We start from the raw sequence: 23,488 nt of genomic DNA on the forward strand, positions 1-23,488 counted from the left end.
TTCATTAGTGTATTATTTTTTTTAAAAAGAAAGATTCACACGGCATCAGAGAAGTTCACAGGGCATCTAGTTCAGACTCACAGTGGGTAACGGGACTGTGATCCCACTGGACACAACAAAGAAACTGTGTGAGCGAGAATGGGTTTTTATTTCCACGTAGGCGCAAGAAAGCCGTCGAATATAAAGCTCACGGAACCAATAAAGACCACATCCATTAACGTGAACACGTGGCGTTCCTTACGGTCGCACTGGTTTAAATTAGACTACTAGTTTATTCATATGTTGGGAAATAGTCAATGAAATTCATTGGAAAATATGGCTGACGGGTACAAATAAGAAAAATAATAACCCTGTGGTGATAATTTTAAATAGTCCTGAGCACATTTCTGAATTTACAGACCATGCATACAGTGCTGGCTTTTCTACCTGTATTTTTTTTTTTTATTATTTTTTTAAAATTAAAACCCTTTCCTCTTTCGGCCATGCCCGCTTTGGGTTTAAATCTGAATATAAACAGATATGAATATTTGGAGCATTAGGATACAGGTGCAGATCGTATCCTTGCATTACAACCCTGATACTGTGTATATACCATTTTGGATATTTTTGTAGACCCCCATTCAGATTTTATCTCTCAACATTGATAAAGAAATTACCCCCCGCTGCTTGTGTGTAATAAATAATTGGGATTTTTGTTTACTGCTTCAGGAGGCTGTGAAGAAAGACGAGGATCTGCTGACGTTTCCCAGCCAGCTGAGTCATGTCGGTACAGCATCAAGGTAAGTTATTTAAGCAGTCTGTAAACCACATACGAACTCTTGCAGGTGTATTATTCACATTTATGCTAGTGCCAAGGTCATGCGATGACATTTAGTAGAAAAATGTTGCATTAAAATGAACATGTGACTCTTTCCGTGTTAGGCTGTCGGAGGAGTCCGTGCTGGAGGATCTGTCCCGCTTACACAGTAGAATAGAGACGCTGCAAATCAGTGTGCAGACCGATTCGGAGATTGAACAGCAGATGAGACCGTTCCTCGAGGTAACATTTGGAGCAGTTATTCGCACCTATTATGGCGATTTCAGTATGATGTTAACGCTATGGTTTGTGGATGTTTGTGAAATGTGTAGTCGTATCCAGGTAGCGTTTTACAGTCCTTTTTTTTTTTTTTTAAACCAGACTGCAAAAGTGAGGCTGATTGAAGCTGAGGAAGAGGTGGAAAGCTTGCGGAAGACTAGCCAGGCCTTGGTTGAATTCTTCTGTGAAGATGAAAGCTCCTTCAAGCTGGAGGAGGCCTGTCGCATCTTTCACTGCTTCTGCCATCGCTTCCAAAAAGCTGTGCGAGTAAGTACGCCACCTGAGCCAGAGGTTCCTAACACAAAATCTTAAATAAATCCTTTTTTTTTCAACGTAATCTCTAGCCACTGCATTTGTGGGATTAGCGCAAACGATGTATTATTTATCAATATTTATCAACATTGAAAGAAGAAATGCGTTAGCTGGTTCTGGTACAAAGAAGAGCCTCACTCGATGCGGACGCTGTAACCATAACTCTCTCATACACTCTTAGCGAGTATTAGCTAGCCTAGCTTGCGGTTAGATTTATTAACAATAATAGAGATTAAATAAAGATCGGGTTACCCTTGTTTGGCTTCACTGCGGTTTTAGAGGCAGAAAGTCAAGAGAAGACGAGCGCACGTGCGACCGGACTGTTTGCAGCCACAATTAATTTGACTGTAAATGTTTCAAATATGTAAATGTTTCACACAAATGCATTCCGTAATAATGCCTGGTTTATGCTTCATTAGAGCTGATTCTGAGAAGCGTCTGTAACGAACTTTGGAAAGCCCTGCGTGTTTATAGTCTTTCAGAACAGGAGGAGAATATTAGCTGTCCATCAATCAATGCTATATGATATGATATATGTGAAAGGTCATTATTGTTTCCATGTAAATAAAATGCCAGCAAGTGCTAAAAGGCGAGACTAATCATGCGAACAGGATTATGCATAATTACATAGTCTAATGGGAAACATTTACTTGCGAGCATGAATTGGGGCATTTGAGCTTCTTTAAAGCAATTGACCAACTGTTTGAATCACAGAGCAGCCAAGGTCATTGTTTAGTTTGCCGGTTTTATGCATCAGTTCAAAGACGTGTTGAGGAAATGTAGTGTTTGTCTCCACTGCTCGGTTGTTTAAAATAGTTTCAGTATTTACAATCCGCTTGAAATTCTAAGTTTCGATGCTTCGGTTTCTGAGGCAGACTTTTGCGTAATAAATCAGGCTTTAAGGTCTTAGGATGAGATAGATATGAAAAAAGTTTTACTAAAACGACATTTATTTAACCTCCAACAATATGGTGAAAAAACTCTTTCGGTTTACTTTTACCTTAGCGAAGTTCTCCATGGTATACACATGACATCAGACCAACACAACTATCATATTATAACAAAAGGGATTTAGTACTTCACTTGTAAACCCTGTTGACTGAAGAATTCATGAATTTGTATAGAAATGTGTTTTGGTTTTTTTTTTGATTGAACTGCTTCTAGGATTCTGTCATAAGGGCGTTTTGTGTGAACAGGTTTTTCGCCTGTATAGAAAAGCACGAATTCTTTTCTGTAAAAATCGCACGTGCTCTACAATACAATGGATAATAATGATTAGTTTTAAGGTCTTGAGTCTTAACACACCTACGTGCTGGAATCAGAAAGTTGGGGGTCTGTTTGGACTTTCTAGTGGAGCAACTGCCTCGTTCAATAAATTATTTTATTTACGTGGTCTAAAACAATATGCAGAGGTCTGAGGGTGCTGTTTACATATACGTATGTTCTATGGCAGTGGTCATCGACCCTGTTCCTGGAGATCTATCTTCCTGAAGACCTTAGCTCCAACCGTAATCGTGCCCACCTGACCCATCTAATCATTGCCTTAAGAAGTTCTTGATCAACTAAAACAGGTGTGTTCGAGGAAACCTGCAGGAAGGTAGATCTTACGGAAGAGGGTTAGTGACAACAGTCCTATGGGATGTTTGGTAGGAGATATGTTTTAATGATGCGTATTTCGAAAATGCATTCCATGGCTATTTTTTGTTCTTTGATACATTCTCATATTTAGTCTTTCACACTGTGCCTCAGGAGAATGCTGAGCGTGAGCTGCAGGAGCAGAGGCGTGCAGAGCGGCAGCGGGAGAACCTAGAGAAACGGCGCTCGCTGGCAGTCTGTAGCGGCTCCGAGCTTGACGACCTGGAGCGCACGCTTGAGAGAAACCTGAGCTACACCTGGAGCCGCCGCAGCCTCCGCAGACAACGCTTTCCCAGCTTTCACGAGAAGAGCTCGGACCCCAGTTCTTTTCAGAACAAAGCTCTCCAGCAGCCCCTCAAATCGGAGGACAAAAGTAGAAATTCTCCGCTTAGGAGACATTCGCTGAAGGAATGTCTTAATACCACAAGTGATTTGAATGGAATTAATATAGAGGAATGTTTGTCGCAAACAGACGTTGACGGAAATACGGCAGCCACGCCACACGCTACTGTTAGAATACAACGAGAGAGGGAGATGAACACCTCACCAGTCATGGGACTCACCTCTAACAAGGTAATGAAAGTTGAAACACAGGGTAACAAAGCTTCTGAAAAGCAAACGCAGGTAAAGACGGACACGGTTGCAGAAACAAACTGTATTAAAGCTAGCACCCAGGAATTGCTATCTGACCGAGTGGCCATTCAGGACAATGCAAAGATCTCACAGGGATCCTGTCATCTAGAAATCTCACCTCAGCAGGCGCAGGAAGATGGGCCAGTCAGCCCAGAGAGAGAGCGAATGTACCCACGGGTAGGTGAGACCTTGGAATGCCACACTCTAGTGAAGGGTCTGCGCTCCTATGAAGCTCTTTCACCGACTGGACACCGGGCAGCACCAAGCCATTGCTCGAAATGGAAAAAAGTACTGGAGGCTGAAGAGAGAGATGGTGCAAGCTTCCCCCAATCTAAGGATGACCTGCGTGCTTCCAAAACGCCAAACAAAAGTCCCTCCAAAAGGGGACTGGCCTCACAATCCGGGCCTTGTAACAGCTCCGGAATTCCAAAAGCACGTCCCAAGCCAGAGCCAGGTTCGGCTGAGGGACCTGCAACACCTCGCGGATCACGTTTAACCCCTTTGCGCTCTGTCTCCATGCGCTCGTCACCAGTCATTCGGCCCAGAAACATCCAGGTTGAGTTGAAGCGCAGCATCAGCGCGAGGGATAAAACAAGCACCCAGTCTGACGCATTGGTGAAGCAGAACTGCCAACCTGCTGAAAAACCCAGCCCAGAGAACAAGAAGACACTTCCCAGCAGTCACCAGCAGTTGGTTAGGGGTTCACCCTTGCGCGTTTCAAAGCGGTTTGCGCCCCATTCAGAATCCCACAGCCCATGTCAGACTCGCACCATCCATAGTCCAAGTCCAGCTACTAACACAAAGGCCATCCGGACTGCAGTCATCAATGCAGCCAAAGCCAAATCGGCCAAGAATGCAGACACAGCGTCGTCTAAGACAACACCAGGCACAAGGACTGCTGGCCCCAAAATCCCACGAGCTGCCACTCAGCCCATGTGGAGATGATGTTTGACCTCCTAATATTTTCAGTTAGTACTGACTAATGGACTTCTGGAGATATCTTTGCCATTAAGGTGACTTTAAGCTGATTGTTTATGCAGGTATTTGTACTAAAATCAAGAGGGATTGAATGAACCTGTGTACTCGGTTGAACTGAAGTGACTCCAATGCCCCCCCCCCCCCCCCCCCCATCCATCAATTCAGTCCTGTCCCCTAGCTCTGTCTATCCAAAATGCCATTCAATAAAGGAGCCATTCATTCTGTTTGCTCGGTAGGGCCTGAGACCAGGGCATGGAAAAGGATCCTTAGGAGGATAGTCACTCCTCTCAGAGTCTTCCACTGAATCAGGTGTCCCTATGTGATTTGCCTCACTTTTCAGCAGGGTGACTGTTAATGATTGAGAAACAATCCACAGAGCTGGACGCAGAACTGCCTTCAGCTTTGCTCACTACCTCTGAACACTATCATGCTCTGCGGGTTACAGAGCGCCTCTGGAGAGAAATCAAAAAGGAGTTACAGCTTGTTATAAGGGCTATTATTTTGGACCAGAACATATGTGGTGTTCTTAGCTTTGAATGTCTTAATGTCTTTGCTTTAGTTTCAGTGTGTCACGTGGCATTAAGTGTAAATGCCGAACAGGTAGAATGAGACACGGCGCTGTGGTGTAAGGCCCTAAATCTGATAAAAAATAGTTTTGTTTTTTTTTTGTGTTTTTTTTTTTTGTTTGTTTGTTTTTTTTTTTTTTTTTAAATACTAGTCTACCTAAATAGATAGATTCCACATTCTGACCAACGGTCCTTACACCAGGTCAGAGCAACTTTAGTTCAAATTAGGTACAGAGTCATTCATTGTAAGATGAATCTTTTGTAGCCTATGTGAAGGTATATGTGGAGGTCTTAATTCAGTCCCAAAGCTACATGTGAGATAATGCCTTGTATGATTTACTCCCTCTGTTGGACAGAGGTGTGTGAAATGCTATCTATTTGGAATGGGGCGTGCCCTTATTATTATTATTTTTTTTTTTTTGTATTATTTTGACTTCCTCAACCTGATGCACTTTAAGTGGCCTGAGAGATTAATAATGAAGTTTGCATTTTCGTGTTGAAGCATTTGAAAATATCTATTGTAATATTTGTATTTGTAAAAGTAAAAAATATGAAATAAAGTTGAAAATAACGGTTTTGTCTTGGTTCAAGAGAGAATACTCTCGATTCAGTACACCTGGTTATCATCTTCAGTAACCGCTTTATTGTGTTGTGGGTCATGGTGGATCCCGAGCCCGTCTTGGGAACACTGGATGTGATGCCAGTCCATCTCGTGACACCATGCACACACGTTCACACACACATTTACACACTCTAGGGGCAATTTGGATTATCTGAACCACCTACTGGCATGGTTTGGCAGGTGGAAGGAAACCCACTTGAGATGTCAATCCTGAATGCTGATATTGGGTTGATGTGGCCTTAAAAATGTTAGATCTTATCTCCTGCCCATTCTGAAACATTGACCAAAACATCACAGATCTTCTATGTGAACACAGAACACATCCTCTTAAAACTGACTACAGTTTTGCCTGATGTTTGACCGAGTCAGCTGGTATGTTGAGGATGTCAGGACTAGAAAGATTTGATATCCGCTGATATTCAGAGCTTATATCAGCATTCTTACTCATTACAAATTCATATTCCATAAAAACTCCCAATAAGGATTCCATGATCCAGTAGATGTTCATGAAATCATCCTTATCAGATGCTGGTATTTAGTCAAAGAGGGGACAAGCGAAGAAGACGGACACGTTTTCAAGGTCTAAATACTTCCCCTTCCACGGTTATTGCTCTTTATCAGCCTTTGTGCCCTGCCCTTCAGCTCGGCTGAGCGTCTCTTTTTACTCTCCCCCTCCGTCTCTTGACACACTCACCCCCAAGCTTTTAATCGTTGCCATGGAGATGCTGGGGCTGTCCTGGAGAATTCCACCCTGCCTAAAGAGGGGACAAATGTCCGTCTGGGGGTCTCAGTGGGAAAGTTCCTGTGATGAGACAGAATGACGCCAGATCTCTGGGGAAAAGCAATAAAACTTGGTGTCTCTTCATGTGTAAAAGCCTGATCATCAGTCAGGATGTCCTAACAGCGTTGATTGGCCTGTGCGTATGACATCAGAGACTGAAAGGATGAGGAGGTGAATGATGGGCTAGGAAACATTGTATTGTTTTAAATATATAGAAAGATCAAGACTGGGTCTTGTCACTTGGAGAACAGTGATAAATGTGATGCGTAAGTTACACTAAGATTTTATTCTAGATTTAGCATAATAAAGCTTCGGAATTACTAGAATGATGTATATTGCTAAAAGGCTCACTCTGCACCTTTAGTAATTTATCAAATCATTATAGTAATACAATTTTCTCTGATTCTCACATCAGGTTAGTTGTTTAAACAAGTTTTTGAAAATGTGTAGCATATTTCAAAAAACGTGCTACAAGGAGGAATAATGACATCCATCCATCCATTTTCCATACCACTTATCCTACACAGGGTCATGGAGGAGCCTGGAGCCTATCCCAGGGATCTCGGGGCACAAGGCAGGGGACACCCTGGACAGGGTGCCAACCCATCACAGGGCACAATCGCTCACACATTCACATGCCACGGATATTTGGAAATGCCACTCAGCCTACAACGCATGTCTTTGGACTGGGGAAGGAAACCCCCGAAGCACGGGGAGAACATTCAAACTTCATGCACACAGGGCAGAGGCAGGATTCGAACCCTCGCTCCTGGAGATGTTCCTCTGTTCAATAAACATTATAAACATGGATTTATTTATTCTTTTTTTTTTGCATTAAGATATCACATGCTGAAAATTCCCTTATTAATTCATTTCCAGATGTTCTTTTAACAAGTTAGGAAGTATGACACCGTTAAGGAAAAATTACATTGTGGATCTTTAAACATAATAATAATAATAACATTAAACACATCTCTTTTGCCAGCTGCCTAAATAAAGGCCAAGCTGGCCAACCTAGGAGACTGTTACATCTTGGCCAACTGTTATTATCCAGCCTTCTTAATACTTGACTTCAATTACAGGTTTCACTCTTCTGATAGCAAGCAATTTCTGATTTCTGTCCACAATGTGGAGAAAAAGAGTTCTCCCAGCTTCACCGGAATTTTTTGCATTCTTGTACAATTTTGTTAGAAATAATGTAACCCTTAATAAGCAAGACTGACTGTTCAATACCATATAATCGGAGTTTTTCTGTTCAGTCACGCCAGCCAGTCAGGTTTATAACGCCATCTAGTGTACAGTTACAGAATCAATCTGAATATTATCTAATTATTCTTGGATTTTTACCTTAGACTGTGCAAAGAGGTTAGAATAAAAGTCTTATAATAAAATGAAGGGAATATATATATATATATATATATATATATATATATATATATATATATATATATATATATATAAGAGGGTAGAAAGGCCAATTAGACACAGAACGGAATGAAGTTTCATTTGAAAAAGTTACAACAAGCAAATTGCACCCATTCAGTGGAATGGCCTCTATCTATCTATCTTCCTGTATCTATATATCTATCCATCTATCTATCTATCTATGTCCATCTGATTGTCTATCTATCTATCTATCTATCTGTTAATTAATTTATCTGTCTGCCTGTATCTATCTGTCCATACTGTCTGTATATCTATCTATCTGTTTGTTTTCCTCTATCCTATCTGACTATCTATCTATCTATCTATCTATCTATCTATCTATCTATCTATCTATCTGTCCATCTGATTGTCTGTCTATCTATCTATTAATTAATCTATCTGTCTTCCTGTATCTATTTATCTATCTATCTGTCTGTTTTCCTCTATCCTATCTATCTACATGTCTTCCTGTATCTATTTATCTGTCTGTCTGTCTATCTATCTGTCTTTGTCTATCTATCTTCCTGTATCTATTTATCTGTCTATCTATCTATATATGTCCATATGATTGTCTATCCATCCATCCATCCATCTTCTACCGCTTACTCCTTTTCAGGGTCACGGGGAACCTGGAGCTTATCTCAGGAAGCATCGGGCACAAGGCGGGGTACACCCTGGACAGGGTGCCAATCCATCGCAGGGCACAATCACATACACATTCACACACCCATTCATACACTACGGACACTTTAGACACACCAATTAGCCTACCATGCATGTCTTTGGACTGGGGGAGGAAACCGGAGTACCCGGAGGAAACCCCCGCAGCACGGGGAGAACATGCAAACTCCACACACACGGCCCTGGCGGGACTCAATGATTGTCTATCTATTTATTAATTAATCTGTCTGTCTGTTTATCTATCTGTATGTCTTCCTGTATCTATTTATCTGTCTATCTATGTATGTCCATCTGACTGTTTGTCTACCTATCTATTAATGAATCTGTCTATCTTCCTGTATCTATCTATGTCCATACTGTCTATCTATCTGTATGTCTTCCTGTATCCATCTATCTTCTTGTATCTATTTATGTTTATCTATGTATGTCCATCTGATTGTCTGTATATATATATATATATATATATATATATATATATATATATATATATATATATATAAATTAAGCTGTCTGTCTTCTTGTATCTATCTATGTCCATACTGTCTATCCATCTTCCTGTATCTATTTATCTATGTCCATACTGTTTGTATATCTATCTATCTGTTTTCCTCTATCCTATCTAACTATCTATCTACATGTCTTCCCGTATCTATTTACCTGTCTATGTCCATATGATTGTCTATCTATCTATGAATTAATCTGTCTGTCTATCTATCTATCTGTATGTCTTAGTGTATCTATTTATCTGTCTATGTATGTGCATATGATTGTGTCTACCTATTTATTAATCTGTCTGTTTTCCTGTATCTATCTATGTCCATACTGTCTCTCTATCTATCTATATGTCTTCTTGTATCTATCTGTCTGCTTGTATATATTTATCTATCTATGTATGTCCATCTGATTGTGTCTATCTATTAATTAAGCTGTCTGTCTTCCTGTATCTATCAATCTACCTATCATATATTTAAAATTCAACACAGATCACAAAAGAAACATGTATAAATGCTATGAAAACAAAAGAAGCAAGTAAATACAAATAATATGCACAAATATACTACAAAGATTTGAAATTGCAAGGCAAACGCGAGACTAACATTTTAACTTCTTCGTTTTGTTTTTAATGGCGGTTGGCAAACCACTAAAGGTGCATTACCGCCACCTACTGGACTGGAGTGTGGGCAGTAGATTGTCAGGAAAAAAAAAAAAAATAGTAATAGTAAATAAATAAATAAATAAATAAAAATAATAGTAATAATAATAATGCTAAAATTAAATAGAAAAAAAAACACTAATAATAATAATAATACCAAAACAAAGCCGATAGATTATTAGCAGTTGTTAGCGGTAGTGAGGGTTCTATCCCAGCATGCAACGCGCTTCTTCAGTGGTGTATAAATCCTGTGCGCGACATTCCCCAGTCTTTCCTGTTCTTCATGGCGATGTTGTATGACACTCCTCTCCACAGGCGCTCCGCTGTGACTGTTTAAGGCTTGTTCTTCCTTAAAAGTGCCATGGTGAGATGCTTTAGGTTATTATTATTATTCTTTACAGTATGTCTTTAAGTGTAACTTGGTAACAGCGCTGTAGTTGACGCACTTTAAGCTCTGCATAGTACAGAAGTCACTTATTGTGTGAATAAATGGCGTCGTGTTTGTGTTGCAAAGCTGGTAGGGTGCATTTCATTGCGTTTACATGTGTGTAGAACTAGATAAGTTATTGTTTAAGGAGTTTTTCTGTTCGCACCACGTGTTCGTGTCTGTTACTGATCATCAGCTCACCGTTTCCTTCAGATACCGGAAATTAGTGATGCTCAGTTCTCTTGTATAGAGTTATCATTCTGTTTGTTTTTTCCTTTTATCTATTTCATGGGCGTAGCCACGCGTTCTTTGGGGTCGTGTCCCCCCCACTGTTGAGGAAATTCCAATCTGTCGTCCTCCCCCCCCCCCCCCCCCATACAGTACAAAATTATTTTCTATATGTCCCCATTTAATGAACCCTGCCAACGGTTCTCTTTTCTTTGTCTATTTTATTTATGTCTTCCTTTTTAATATTTAAGGAAAATCGGTGTGTGCCCCCCCCCCCCCTCCAGTTGTACACTTGGTTGTGCCCATACTCAACGCAAGTTCGTTGATGTATTTTAGCAGCTCAGTCTGTAAGAAATGGAGACCGCAGCCAAGTGCAGAAGAACATGAGGTCTCTTTTTTGCTTTTTTCCAGACAGTAAGTAACAAGACACCTAAATTGTAGGTAACCTTAGCTTAATATAGAAGGTATCATACCATGGCTTGGTTTCTTAATGTCAATTAACTGTTATTTGCACACCCATGAAGTAGGCTAGGCTAACGTCAGTTCCAGTTTTTGACTATTAAGGTTACATTCACTTGCATATCCTCCCATCGAGTTCATTGGACACCCCCTGCCAAATGTCCATACCATGGTTATGCCCTTGATCTTTTTTTAATGATCACGTTTCACTTTGTGTTCACAGATGGTGCTTTTGTCCACCCCTTCTCCAGGCTGAATCCTGTGGATCACCGGATCACTGTGTGCGAGTGCACTGCTGGTAAGCTGAGTGACCTTCCTGTAGTGGTTGAATATGCCTTTACTCCAGCGGCAGTCAGCTGTGCAGGCCTGAACCGTGCCTGAGCTAGTGTTACTCTGCTGGAAAAGAAAGGCACTGCTGTTTAGGCTGTGTTCAGGGCTTGCTGTTTTAGCAGTCTTGTAGCACAGCCGTGGTAGAGTCTTGTCCACTTGAGAGTGGGCTGCTCACTTAAACCCATGTGGGCCGCCCTAGTCTGTGGGCAAACATTAACATGATGGAATGTTTGTTTGTGTGTTTGGGAATGAAAGGTGATCTTAATCGAGTCGTCTCTTGCAGATATGTCGAGTTCCTTAGACACATGGTCGTGACCTGCTGAATTGAGTGGTAAGGGGATTTAAATTTTAAACTAAATTAATCTGTTGAACAAGCTGAGCTGTTTGGTGTTATTTGAGGAGTGCAAATTTTTACTGTAATTGCACTCTTGTAGCAGGCAGAAGGCATTCCTGGTCTTTCTTAAGAGCTGTGGTTCAGCATGGTGAGTTTTTCCTTTGTTGTGATGAGACCTAAGTGATGCCGTGACGAACCAAATTCAACACATCATTCTTATTGTGAAGTGAAGAAACTTTTTACCACTGAGCATAATTAATTCTTCTGAAGCCTACTGGACATTTTGTTGGGTTTCCTCTAACTCTTCTTCGTCTTCAAAGGTGCTGTGCGGTAGGTGCAAGAGGAATGAGGTGAGGCATTCCTTCTTGTTCACTTAAAGCATAAACCCCAAGTTGATACCATCATGATAAACTGTGTGTTTTCGTGATGTTTTTTTTAACCTTGGGATAGCATATGCAGGACTGGCACAGGTTTTAGTGTGTGCAGTCAAAAAGAACCTGACAAGAAGGCCTGCTACAACTGTTCACTTTATGCCACTTAAAAAAAATAAATAAATAACTGTTTTGGTGATGTACATGTGACTTATGTTTTTTTGTGTACCTGTTTTGTGTAGGTTAATGTTGGGGAAGGCTGTTCATTTTGTGCAAGATCACGGAAGACCGACTTGATGCTTTCCGTGTTTGTTAAAGACCTGACCCGTTGAAGAATAAAGTGGAATTTCAGTGTTCATGAATGTCTGTGTTCATTTGAAATTATTTTGTAGCCTGCGTTCTATTCAGTTTATTTTTTCGGAGCAGTGTTTCGCATTCCTGCTTCTGCAGTATCCCTGCCCTGTACATTTGGAGTGGGGGGGGGGGGGTGGAGTCTGTAAGGGCAATATGAGGAATATCAGTTTTCAAATACACTTCTACGATATGCCTCATGATGTATAGGGTTGCTCACAAACTGCTGCCAAATACAGTGGTGTTACTCTTAATATAAATTTGAATAAATATTTTTATTTAGGGGGAGAAATTAACACAAGTTTAAGAATTTAGAGTACATTTTAATGGTAAGTGACCCTTAGCTTGTATCTTTAAACATCTGTTTATTTGGAGCAGGTGTGTTCTCTAATTTTTATACATGTAATGTAAAAATTTGTTAATATAAAGCTTATGACCTAAATCCTTATTTTCTGACTGAAATGGACAGTAAATGTGTTTTCTTTAATTTTCCAAATATGTAAAAGCTGTCACTTTATAGAGTTGAACAGTGCATACTGCACACATTTTAGGCTTGTATGTTAAAATAACCTGTTGCTATATAACATGCATTATTGCATCTCGAAATAAAGGTTGGTTCCTCCAGGTTTGTGCTTATGGATTTCACCTGGCATTGACCGCTATTGACACTGGCATTAATAAGATCAAGTCATTTAGGATGTATATGCTTAAACTTTCTCTTTTTAAAAAAAAAACATTTATAGTCTCCTGAAAGTAATGGCACTGCAAAGCAAATTCTTCTGGTTTGTGCTTTTATATCCATACATGTTCTATACCGCTTATCCTTGAGGGTCATGGGGAACCTGAAGACTATCCCAGGGGGCATCGGGCACAAGGTGGGGTACACCGTGGACGGTGTATTATTTATATTTAATAAAATAAACTATTAAATCACATGTAAATTAGATATGAATTTCACTACAGGATGGGCCCATACACAAAATATACCATTATTTAAAGCTCAATAGCATTTGAAGGGAATGGTGTACAGTCATGAAGCCAACTGTAAAGTGTTCATATAGGTGCCAGGTATGACGCACACCTTTTAGATTTCTGATATTTATTCAAATAAGTCATACCTGACACCTAGTCGAACAGTTTACAGTTGGATGTGTGACTGTACATCATTCCCTTCAAATGCTATTGAGCTTTAAATAATGGTATATTTTGTGTATTGGTCCATTCTGTAGTGAAATTCATATCATAAATTCATGTGATTTAATAGTTTATTAAATATCAAAAAACTAAAAGGTGTACATTATATCTGACACCTAGATGAACACTACACAGTTGGTTATATGACTGTAAGTCATTCCCTTCAAATGCTATTGAAGACAGAACCGTGTTTAACAATGTCGAATGTAACTTTAGAGACGGTCCCTTAATTTCCGCATATCTGCGAATATCGAACGTCCAACATCAAGCCAACTTTATTACAGTCACGAGCAGTGCTCCTTCCTTCGAAAAGGCGGGGTTTATCGCACTCCCACTTTACCCAGAATGCTGTCGGGTGACCTCATTGTTGACGGTCGCCACAGAGCGAAGGCGCGCGCTTTCTCAAACTCTCCGCAGCTTTCCGTCTCGCCTTCAGCTCCCCGTCAACAAGCGATGTCTTCTCGCTATAAACACTGCGCCGACAGTGACTGCAGGACTGAAGAAAACAGGTAAACGGCGTTGAGTCTCAGACATTGATCTGCGTAAAGTAAGTGAGGGAAATATGCTTGTATGTGTGTGTTTTTATTATGGAGATATGCGCGTGCGGTTCAGTCAGCTTCTTGTTCCCGCGAGCTCACACAAAACCGCGGGTTTTTTTTTTTTTTTTTTTTTTAACTGCGCGGAAGGCTAGCTGCTTCTCGAGCTAATCACCTTATTATACAAAGTCTGTTGCAGTTAACATTTTAATTGTATTTATCGTCCTATACCTTTCTTAATTTCTTTCCATTTGTCCTATGTTTTATAGTGTGTGTGTGTGTGTGTGTGTATATAAAAAGCATAAAATCCACAGTATCTTATTCTATAGTTAGCTCTGTGTGCTAGTTCGGGACGATAATTCGCTAACAGTTACACGCTAGGTAAATAAACATCTCATTTATATCAGAAACGTGTTTCCAAACATATTTTCACTAGATTATTTATCTCTAAAAGCACCGTTGCTGTATGTATGTCAACTTAAAGCTTTAAACCCATTGTAGTTCCGATTTGTTTATGGCTTCAAAATGGCGCCCAGACACTAAAGTGCTGTTTACATGGTCCTCATTTTTAATGTTTTTTAAAATAAATAAATGGTAAGCTGGAAAAGTAGTTAGAAGACAACAGTTTTCTGAACATGTCTGGGGAAAAATATATACGGTTTAAAGGAAATAATAATTAAAAACAAAACAGTGTTAAAGCAGTGTAGACTCTACATACCAAGATGCTATTGGACATCCCATAATTATCACCACTAACAAACCCTTCATCATCATCATAATAACAGGTAACATTTACTATTCATTCAGTTAGAAATGACTGAACACTGACAATTTGGAAATTAAAAGGTTTAGGAAAGGGCAGAACCTCCTGAACAAACCCTTGCTTTGTCTTTATGTTCATTTACCCGTTTTTTTTTTCTTTTAAGGGAATAACGGGGTTCCTCAGAGGTTCTCGGTTTATTTTATGAACATAATCAGATTATTCGAATGTTAGACTGATTTTTTTTTTTAAGTCCATACAGCGATAAGCGTGTTTATTAGCGCTGTAGAGCGTTATATTTCTGCACTTTCCATGGGATCATGTTAGGTCTGGTTTGATGTTACTCACAGGACAGGTTTCTGAGATTCGGATTAAACCCGTGCAATTCACATGACTGATAAAACCAGATCATAATTAATAATAATTATTATTAACAGCTTTGATAATGGTGGGTTGTGATTTTTCTCCAATTTAACCAGAAAAAAGACTTTTCTGAAAGGGGAAATCCTCTAGGCCAGTGGTTCTCAACCCAGGGGAGATGGGAAGGGGGCACAAATTGTTTTCAAGAAAAAAAAGGGCATCATTTGTATGTGCATAAATGAAAATCCCCACGTTCCCTCTCCTTCTGTATTGTCTTTTTGCTGGGGAGAGGTGGAGCTTAGTCTGCCTTTATCTAGCGGTCCGTGCAGACCAGTGTTGCCAACTTACTGGCTTTTAGCAACTTATTTTGCCAAAAAAAAAAGTGCCTAGTGACTTTTTGGACAAACCTTTGCAACTTTCCACATGTGGCCAGTACTGTCCTGCAAGCGCGAGGTCTTGCTTTCCCGCTGCACTCACACCTCTCTCTGCATCTGCTCTGTTCATTGAGTGACTGAGAGCTGGAGCAGCACATCCTGGAGATCGCACGGCAGCCGACATAGACGCGATCGTAAAAGAAGCAGTGTCATGGTTGATGTCATGGATAACGAGACACGGAAATGAACGCAAAATCGAGCAAACGCCAGAGTATTTCGGAGAAGCTTACTGCAGATTTCCTTCAAATTAGGGCCAGGCAGAGTCATGTGATCCCTTCACAATGCGCGTTCAGCCGAAGTACTCTTTGATGTGTCGAACACGAGTACAGCTAAACACAAGTCCACAAAAAAAGCATGAAATCCTGCTCCACAAGTTGCATAGCAAATTCGCAGCAAAATTGAGCCTTTTTGGTGGCAACAAATATAATAATGAAACTAACTTCCGTTTAATCCAACTTGTTATTTGATTTATTTTATTTACTTTTTGACAGGAACAAAGGACAAAGATGGTCTCATTGCAGGAAACGGGACGCTGATGGGAACGTAAGAAGATCCCGCGATGAGTCTGAGACCCACACTTCAGATGGAAGAGGATCGAACAGGCCAGAATGGTAAAGTGGTGCAGTGCACACATGAATGTGACTAAAGAGCAAATTATATGCATCATTACACCCTCAATAACATCACACATCACATTGAACTAGCAGAACTGTTCAATTGGTTAAAAAAAAATGGATGACCATTGTCGTGGAAATTAGATAACACTCGCAGATCCGTCCTCTGAAGGTAGAAAGGTTTATTACAGAAAGATGGTTAATACAGGATAGAATAAAGCAGGATGGAATAATGAGAGCGCTCTGAAGCCTTTGTACTAAACCACTACTATATATATGAAACGCAGAGCATGACATAATTCTGTGTACCGATAAGAAGCAGTTTGAGGCAGTTCAAACAGACTTTGTTTTAGGATCTTGGAAGATGTTTAGATGAACCTTGAACAGAAGAACATGTTTGTGTCTCTGTAAGCAGATAAATATTCTGTACTGATCTCAGTGACATGACATGGCCTTCTTTGGCGTTATCCCCTGATGAGAATGAAACAGAACAAGAACAAACTTATTACAAAGTAAAAATGAGTAATTTCCCCCATTTTGTCATTACAAAATATGATAACTAAAATGAACAGAAATTACAATGCTGTGAATACATCAGGACCTCAGAATCCTTTCACGGTTCAACTGAATTTAACATGATACAGACATAATGAAAGTGCTAAGGCTGTTTTTGTGGATATAAAGTATCCTGTAGTCAAGAAAGCTCATTTAGGGTGAAATGATCATCGTGGTCAAAGGAATATTTACAATAGGTGTGAAATGGATGTCAATGGGTCATCATCGTCAGTGTCGCTGGGAGAATCTGATACCCAGTCAGGTTTAGGATACAAGTCAGGTTGGTCATCACAGGGATCGTACTCAGTCTTTGTCAACATCAGCATTTGGTCATTAGTGATTTCAACGAGCGTGAGAGACTGCTCCAAACGAGAGAAACTATACAAGGCAAAATGAGCAAGACAAGAAGAATTATTGCACCTATTGGTAGACAGATGGTTAATATCCATGAGCCCCATCCCCCGAATACTGAGTTCAGCCAATCAAACCCCATCTCGCTAGTCTGTGGAGGGTTGCGTATCGCAGACCACATGTGTTCAATGATAGAATTATCATTATGTGTCTGCGTGTGACGTTGTGCGGAAATGATTCTTCTGATTCTTCTGACAAAAGGCGATACAGAACGGTTAACAGCGGCAGCAAATATCTTGGCATATGGGCTTTTTAACTACTAATTGTCGTCCAATCTGCAGCAATAGTCTACTAAAGAACTTTGCGGGCTTATGTGGGACCTATAGAAATAACTTCACCGTAGGCACCTTAGTCCTGTCACCATGATCAGCAAAATACCAAATTTGTGTAAAAGTGTGTGCATCATGCACTCTTTCTGCTGCACTGTCTGCTCGAGCATTTCCTAGGAAAACATGGTCTAATTTGTTAGTGTGCGCATTACATTTGCATACTGCAATAGTTTTGGGGAGTAGGGCTGTGTCCAGCAGCTCAGAGACTAGTTTGTGGTGGGCTATGTGTGTTCCTGAACTCGTCAGGAAGTTCCCGTGTTTCCAAATTGTCCCCAAATCATGTACTACCTCAAAGGCATATCTACTGTCTGTGTAGATATTTACTGACTGTCCCTCAGCATGTCTTCATGCCTCTATGAGGGCATACAGTTCAGCTGCTTGTGCTGAAAGGTTTGAGGGGAGACTTCCTGACAGACCGTCTCGTATGCGGTCACTTCTGCATAGCCCACTCGATTTTTACCCGTCTATGGGTCACGTGACGCTGTCCACAAAGAGGATCAGATCCGAATTTTCCAATAGAACATCTTTCAGGTCGACTCTAGGAGAGCAGAGTTTGTTAGTCAGTACGACACAATCATGTGGTTTCCCGTCTCCCTCTGTTGGAAGAAGAGTAGCAGGGTTAAGGACAGCACATCGTTTTATAGTGACATTCGGCATGTCTAGTAGTATAGTGTTATGGTGCAGCCACCATTGGGTGGAAAGGTGTGAGGTTTTCTGTTCAAGTAGGAGTAACAACACCTCATGTGGAGCCAAGAGGTTCAATTCTGAGTAACCTACCAGGTCTCTGGATGCCACCACAGCTTTCTCAGCTGCTGCTACTGCACGTACACATGGAAAACTCTGCAGCGACTGGATCCAACTTACCTGAGAATGAGCTGTCCAACCTGTTGCATATGCCATCTCTGAGCGGTGCTTCTAGAATGGTATAGTTTAGTATGAAAGATCTTCGATACATACACATACCTAGGATAGAGAGAACTTGTTTCTTTTGTCAGAGGCTTGGGAATCTTCTGGATTGCAGATACTCTGTCTGCGGAGATTTTCTTTCCCTTTGCAGAAATGTCATGACCCACTTCTTGTTGTACATACTGTAATTTGGAGAGATTGGCTTTGTGTCCCTCTTTGGCAAGATGCTGCAACAATTTAATGGTGTCAGTTTCACACTGTGACCTGGAGAAAGTGGTAGAGGTGCTAAGCAGTCCTTTAAGCATTTGGTTGTATATCGTTCGTGACTCACAATACCCTTAACACAAGCGAGTGAAAGTGTAAGGATGTCTGTCAAATATGAATGCAAACCGAAACTGATTGTCTTTATCAAGAGATATACTGAAAAAACGCATTCGCTAAATCTGCGACTGAAAACCGTTCGCTATTTCCTGGAACCTGGCTTAATATGGTGTAAGAATTTGGCACGTCTGGAGCTCTCTGTTTGACTGCTGCGTTAACCGCTTGCAAATCTTGTACAAATCTCCATTCATCAGGTTGTGGGGGTTTTCTTGCTTTCTTTACCGGAAATATTGGAGTGTGCACTGACAAATCAGGGCAGGGAGCAATGACCCCTGCCTTCAATAATGAATTGAAATCTGGTCCAATGCCCTCAATAGCTTCTGATTTAAGAGGGTATTGAGATTGTCTGGGCCTAAAGTCAGATTTGGGTGTGATCACGACTGGTGGTGCACTTCTAATCAGGCCTATGTCATGTTTCCCTTGGGCCCACAGCCTGAGAGGCAACTTCTTCAATTGTGGGTGTATCTCTAGGGGTGTGGGACTTGTCCCAAGGTTCAGAAACATTCCCTTATCATGACCTATTACATCCCGGTTAACCTTGCACATTTCCTGAAAGAATTTTGTACAAACTCCCAATGTTGGGCTGCACCACATGTTGGAGGTGGGTTTCTATTCCCAGTCTATAATTTGACCCACCGTCCCACGTCTTTCTACTGTTTGTTCTTTATTTTGGCTAATGAGATGTGGGGTGCTGATTCTGGGACGAAAAATGCACGCAACTGCGTGTCACTCGATTTGACGGAACATGCACAAAATTTGTCATACCAATATAGGTACAGCTCTTCACTTTCTGGAATATCCATAAACCATTCTTTCTCAAAATTAAAGTCTCTTACTTCATGTACTTGCGCTGTGCAATGAAGGGCAGAGGACAGCATGAAATCAACATAGTTATCCATCTTATCATGTGTCAACGTCAACAAACAAGCACAGGCTCTAGGCTTGTTATGCATGGACCATTGATAAACACAGAGCTCTGTTTCTTTAACAAATGCAGTTCCCAAAGATGAGTCATCAGTTATTGTCCCTGAGATGGGGACATCAAATTTAAGTGTAGAACACACATTAAGTCCCTGCCCAGTAGATTGACTGGACATGAAGACGAAATTAGGAATTGGTGGGTTACTCTTTTCCCATTTTCACATTCACAAACTAGCTGTTCAGAGAAACGTTCTAATACTGAATGTCCTGTCACACCCATGGAGCGCAGTGACCGTGAACTCATTTTCGGGGATTCTTTTAATTCGCAGTGTTTTACTACTGAATATGTTGCTCCTGAATCTACCAAAAATGTGACACTTTGCCCATTAACTACAAGAGATACACATGGTAACTGTGTAAAAGGAGAGGCATTATACTTTAAAAGGTTAAGGGTCATGACTGGTTCAGACATTTGTGAATTGTCAGTCTGACTAATGTTGGATGTGGGTGTGTGCATATATTCCTGTTCACAGAGCTTCTCCGTGTGGATTGCATACTTTTCCACTTGTGTAAGGTTTCTGTTGTCCCAGGTGATACATTGTTGTTTGATTATAGCGGCAATTTCTGGTTTCATGCTGTTCATAAAGCTGTTTCTGAGATGTGCCTCCCGTGCTGTGACGGCCGCCTGCCCATCTGCCATAGCGTCGGGTTTCTCAAAGCCTGAGTTTGCATCATGGATCTCAGTGAGCCTGGACAGGTACTGTCTCTGAGTCTTGCTGCTTGCACTTTGCTTTTTTTGTCATGTCCAGTCGCACAGGAAAGGTGTTCGTCAGCCTCTGCTGGAACGCCGTGATTTGTGCTCTGTACCTTGTGTTGACTCCATCATCCCATCGTGGGTTGATCAGGCGGACATTGTTCTCTGGGAATTCACGTGAAACCTTGACCCAATCCATAACAAGTTTTAGTCGTAGTTCATGAGTGGTGGGTCTGAATTCTCTGCAGAATATCTGAAGTTCATCCCCAAACTTTCGTCTTCCTACTTCGCGGAGCGCCGGCAGATGCGTCATGCTGCTCCTGATGTCTTCCAATGTCCAGGGTCTGTGAACTAGCATAGGGCCTCCTTCTCTGTGGCCACATCTAGCATTGGGGCATTTACCATGGCGTGCACTGTCCCTTCTCTGTCTGATTTTGTTGGTCTGAAGCCCTCAGGCAGCAATGTTGTTGGTCCCTTCACTTGGGATCTCGTGTGTAACGCCACCGGTGAAGGTAGGACGGCTGGAGCATAGTTCGGTGGGGGTTGGCGGCTCAGTTCTGACAGGTTCGGATAGAGTGGCATAGGCTGGGCCGCTTCATTGTGAGGAGGTGCCTCCGAAACTGCAGGTTCCTCCCTCCTTACTGGCTGTGGGCGTCATGGTGGGGCGGAGTCCAGGTCGGGATCGGCTTTCTGCAATTTAGCACACTGAGAAACGTATGAGGGCCCTGGCTGACATTTTTTTTCTTTTATGTGCCTTGCTCTGCTCTTCAGCAAATACCTTCCAGTCTGCCAAAAACTGCATTTCACTCTTTGTTTTAGGGGTCTCTCTCTCTCCTTTATCTCTAAATTAAGTTTCAGTTGTTCTAACTGTCTGAGGCTAAAACTACACTTTTCAGGGAAAGCACATTCTTTAACCCATAAATCATATTGGTTCAAACATCCTTCCCCATAATTCACACGCATAAACATATTAGGATCAACATATGAACACCCTGTACATGCCATAGCATGTATCACACCATCTTACTTTTAAGTAACATTCACACCTGACTTTCTATCTTGCTATTGTTGCTTTTCCAGCTTCACAACTCCAGAAAGTGCAGGACCTATGTCGAGAATAAGAGACTGGGCAGAGGAGGTGGAGAATGACGAAATGCGCACTAGCGTTCGACGGGACATGGAGCGGTCAGTTGCTTTTATTTTAACTTTTACTCTTAAGACATTTGAATTTATATATTTATTTTTTTTAATCGCTAAACATTTCTTAAACGGTTTAGTTACAGACGGCGGATACTGACTGGAGATTCTGTTCAAAGAGAGAGGAAAATGTCATCTGGAAGGTTTGCTATTTACAGCTTTAGTGTCAACATGCTTGTACTGTCTGTCTGTCTGTCTGTGTGTGTGTGTGTGTGTAATAATCTCTGTGCTGTGCCTACAGTTCAGACTCACGAGACTCCAGAGATTCTCCTGTACCCGGGGACATCGAGACTGACGAGACCGTCCTGATGAGGAGACAAAAGCAGATTAACTATGGGAAGAACACCCTCGCCTATGACAGATACGTTAAAGAAGTTCCCAAGTGAGTAGAATAAAGCATGTGTCGTGATTTTAACGAAGTTAGGAATGCTGAGTGTGTGTGTAAGAGGTCTTTTTTTTAATACCGGTCTTTAATTCTTTCACTTCTGATTCCAGGCACTTGAGAAAACCAGGGCTTCATCCACGAACTCCCAACAAATTTAAGAAATACAGCCGCCGCTCCTGGGACCAGCAGATAAAACTGTGGAAAGTCAAACTTCATGCATGGGACCCTCCTGCTGATGAAGGAAGCGATCTGCAAGCTGTGTAGGTTTTGTTTTGCCTTTTTTTGTTGTTGTTAACGGTCATATTATATCAACATACTTTTTACGTTTTTTATTATAATTTTTTTTTTTAATAAACATAATGACCCTCAGAATAAAGAGATGTGTATAAAATTTGCTAAATTCTATGTCTATTTATTTATTTATTTGAGATTTTGGTACTTGATATTTTGCAGATTTTTAAAATTTATTTGATAATGTGTGCAATGTATTGAAATGTCTTGTGGTTTCACTTGTTCAGAGATCTGGGCGAGGTCATGGACTTTGAGCTGGACGTGGAGTGCTCAGTGGATCCTGACCCAGAAGCATCGAGCTCAAAATCTAGTAGTTCTTCATTATTCCCTGAGGTGTGTTTGAACACTAACATGCTGGAAAAAAAAAAAACACTGATTGTGCGTGCAGCAAATTATTGAAAAGACTTGACTTACCCATTTTGCGGCTTATTTTTTTAACGCAGGTTGATTTGTTGCGGGACTCAGGAACCCCCCACAAGATGATGAAGATAGACGAAGCCGAGATGGCTTAACTGCTCTCACTGATGCTCTGATAATGCGAGAGAACTGTTAACGCACTGAACCTCACCTGATTTTACTGTTAATATTCTATGTTTATGATTGCTTTTTTTCTTTCTTTTTTTTTCTTTTTTTTTTTTTTACAAAAAATAAGTACATCTCAAATACATAAAAAAAAATAAAAATTCTTAGTGAATTCATAAACTATGTAATGTTAGTTGAAAATAAAAATTTGTTCTCCATATGGGCAAGGTTTTCATATCAAAGTGTTTGTTTTTCATATATAATTGTTGCAAAGTATTGCTTTTATTTTTTATGGTATTGTAAATTTGACATTTACAATGCATCTGTTCAATATTTAACCAGTTGTTTTATAAGGGCCACCATTTTGAAATAAAGAAATTAATCTGAAAAGACCAGATTGTGTTTTTAATGTGTTCGAGTACATTTAGGGTAGATGATGATGCTTTAATTCTAACTTTTAGAATTAATCAATTTACCTGTACTAGTCTAATTTCTGTAATGATGTCATTCATATGATAATAAAAATTATGGCACATCCATATGTGCTTGTTGAACATTCCCATTCCAGATTTAGTCC

The 23,488-nt window shown here is 40.7% G+C and overlaps 2 protein-coding genes, 1 long non-coding RNA gene and 2 other non-coding genes across 5 annotated transcripts in view; all 5 read left to right on the top strand.

Moving 5' to 3' along the window:
- Window positions 1-4,761, top strand: part of fhdc2 (FH2 domain containing 2) — a 17,733-nt gene extending 12,972 nt beyond the window's left edge. Inside the window, exons 9-12 of the mRNA XM_053631367.1 lie at window positions 709-779; window positions 922-1,039; window positions 1,178-1,342; window positions 3,137-4,761. Coding sequence (XP_053487342.1) covers window positions 709-779; window positions 922-1,039; window positions 1,178-1,342; window positions 3,137-4,600 — 1,818 coding nt within the window. The 3' untranslated portion in view covers window positions 4,601-4,761. The remainder of the gene's footprint in view (window positions 1-708; window positions 780-921; window positions 1,040-1,177; window positions 1,343-3,136) is intronic.
- Window positions 4,762-10,082: 5,321 nt separating this feature from the next.
- On the top strand, window positions 10,083-12,985 carry LOC128611966 (uncharacterized). The gene is made up of 6 exons (XR_008386651.1): window positions 10,083-10,225; window positions 11,199-11,273; window positions 11,589-11,636; window positions 11,740-11,787; window positions 11,960-11,989; window positions 12,253-12,985. It is a non-coding gene; the product is annotated as an uncharacterized LOC128611966 (long non-coding RNA).
- LOC128612118 (small nucleolar RNA SNORA74) lies at window positions 11,317-11,520 on the top strand. Its single transcript, XR_008386684.1, has one exon. It is a non-coding gene; the product is annotated as a small nucleolar RNA SNORA74 (small nucleolar RNA).
- Window positions 11,823-11,893, top strand: LOC128612119 (small nucleolar RNA SNORD63). Its single transcript, XR_008386685.1, has one exon. It is a non-coding gene; the product is annotated as a small nucleolar RNA SNORD63 (small nucleolar RNA).
- An 840-nt stretch (window positions 12,986-13,825) lies between the features above and the next one.
- Window positions 13,826-23,303, top strand: slbp (stem-loop binding protein). The gene is made up of 8 exons (XM_053630675.1): window positions 13,826-14,064; window positions 16,137-16,256; window positions 21,597-21,701; window positions 21,794-21,856; window positions 21,955-22,095; window positions 22,209-22,358; window positions 22,617-22,722; window positions 22,833-23,303. Exons 1-8 carry the CDS (start codon window positions 13,901-13,903, stop codon window positions 22,899-22,901), a joined length of 918 nt encoding a protein of 305 aa, XP_053486650.1. The 5' UTR covers window positions 13,826-13,900; the 3' UTR covers window positions 22,902-23,303.
- The last annotated feature ends 185 nt before the right edge of the window (window positions 23,304-23,488 follow it).

Source organism: Ictalurus furcatus, chromosome 8, assembly GCF_023375685.1.
Source record: "Ictalurus furcatus strain D&B chromosome 8, Billie_1.0, whole genome shotgun sequence".
Classification (NCBI taxonomy): domain Eukaryota; kingdom Metazoa; phylum Chordata; class Actinopteri; order Siluriformes; family Ictaluridae; genus Ictalurus; species Ictalurus furcatus.

Excerpts from the sequence above, each read along its gene's own strand:
- slbp (XM_053630675.1), top strand. The coding sequence starts at position 13,901 with ATGCTGTCGGGTGACCTCATTGTTGACGGTCGCCACAGAGCGAAGGCG. Across the intron at positions 21,857-21,954 it reads AGGAAAATGTCATCTGGAAG|TTCAGACTCACGAGACTCCA; the intron begins GTTTGCTATTTA and ends CTGTGCCTACAG. Across the intron at positions 22,723-22,832 it reads GTTCTTCATTATTCCCTGAG|GTTGATTTGTTGCGGGACTC; the intron begins GTGTGTTTGAAC and ends TTTTTAACGCAG.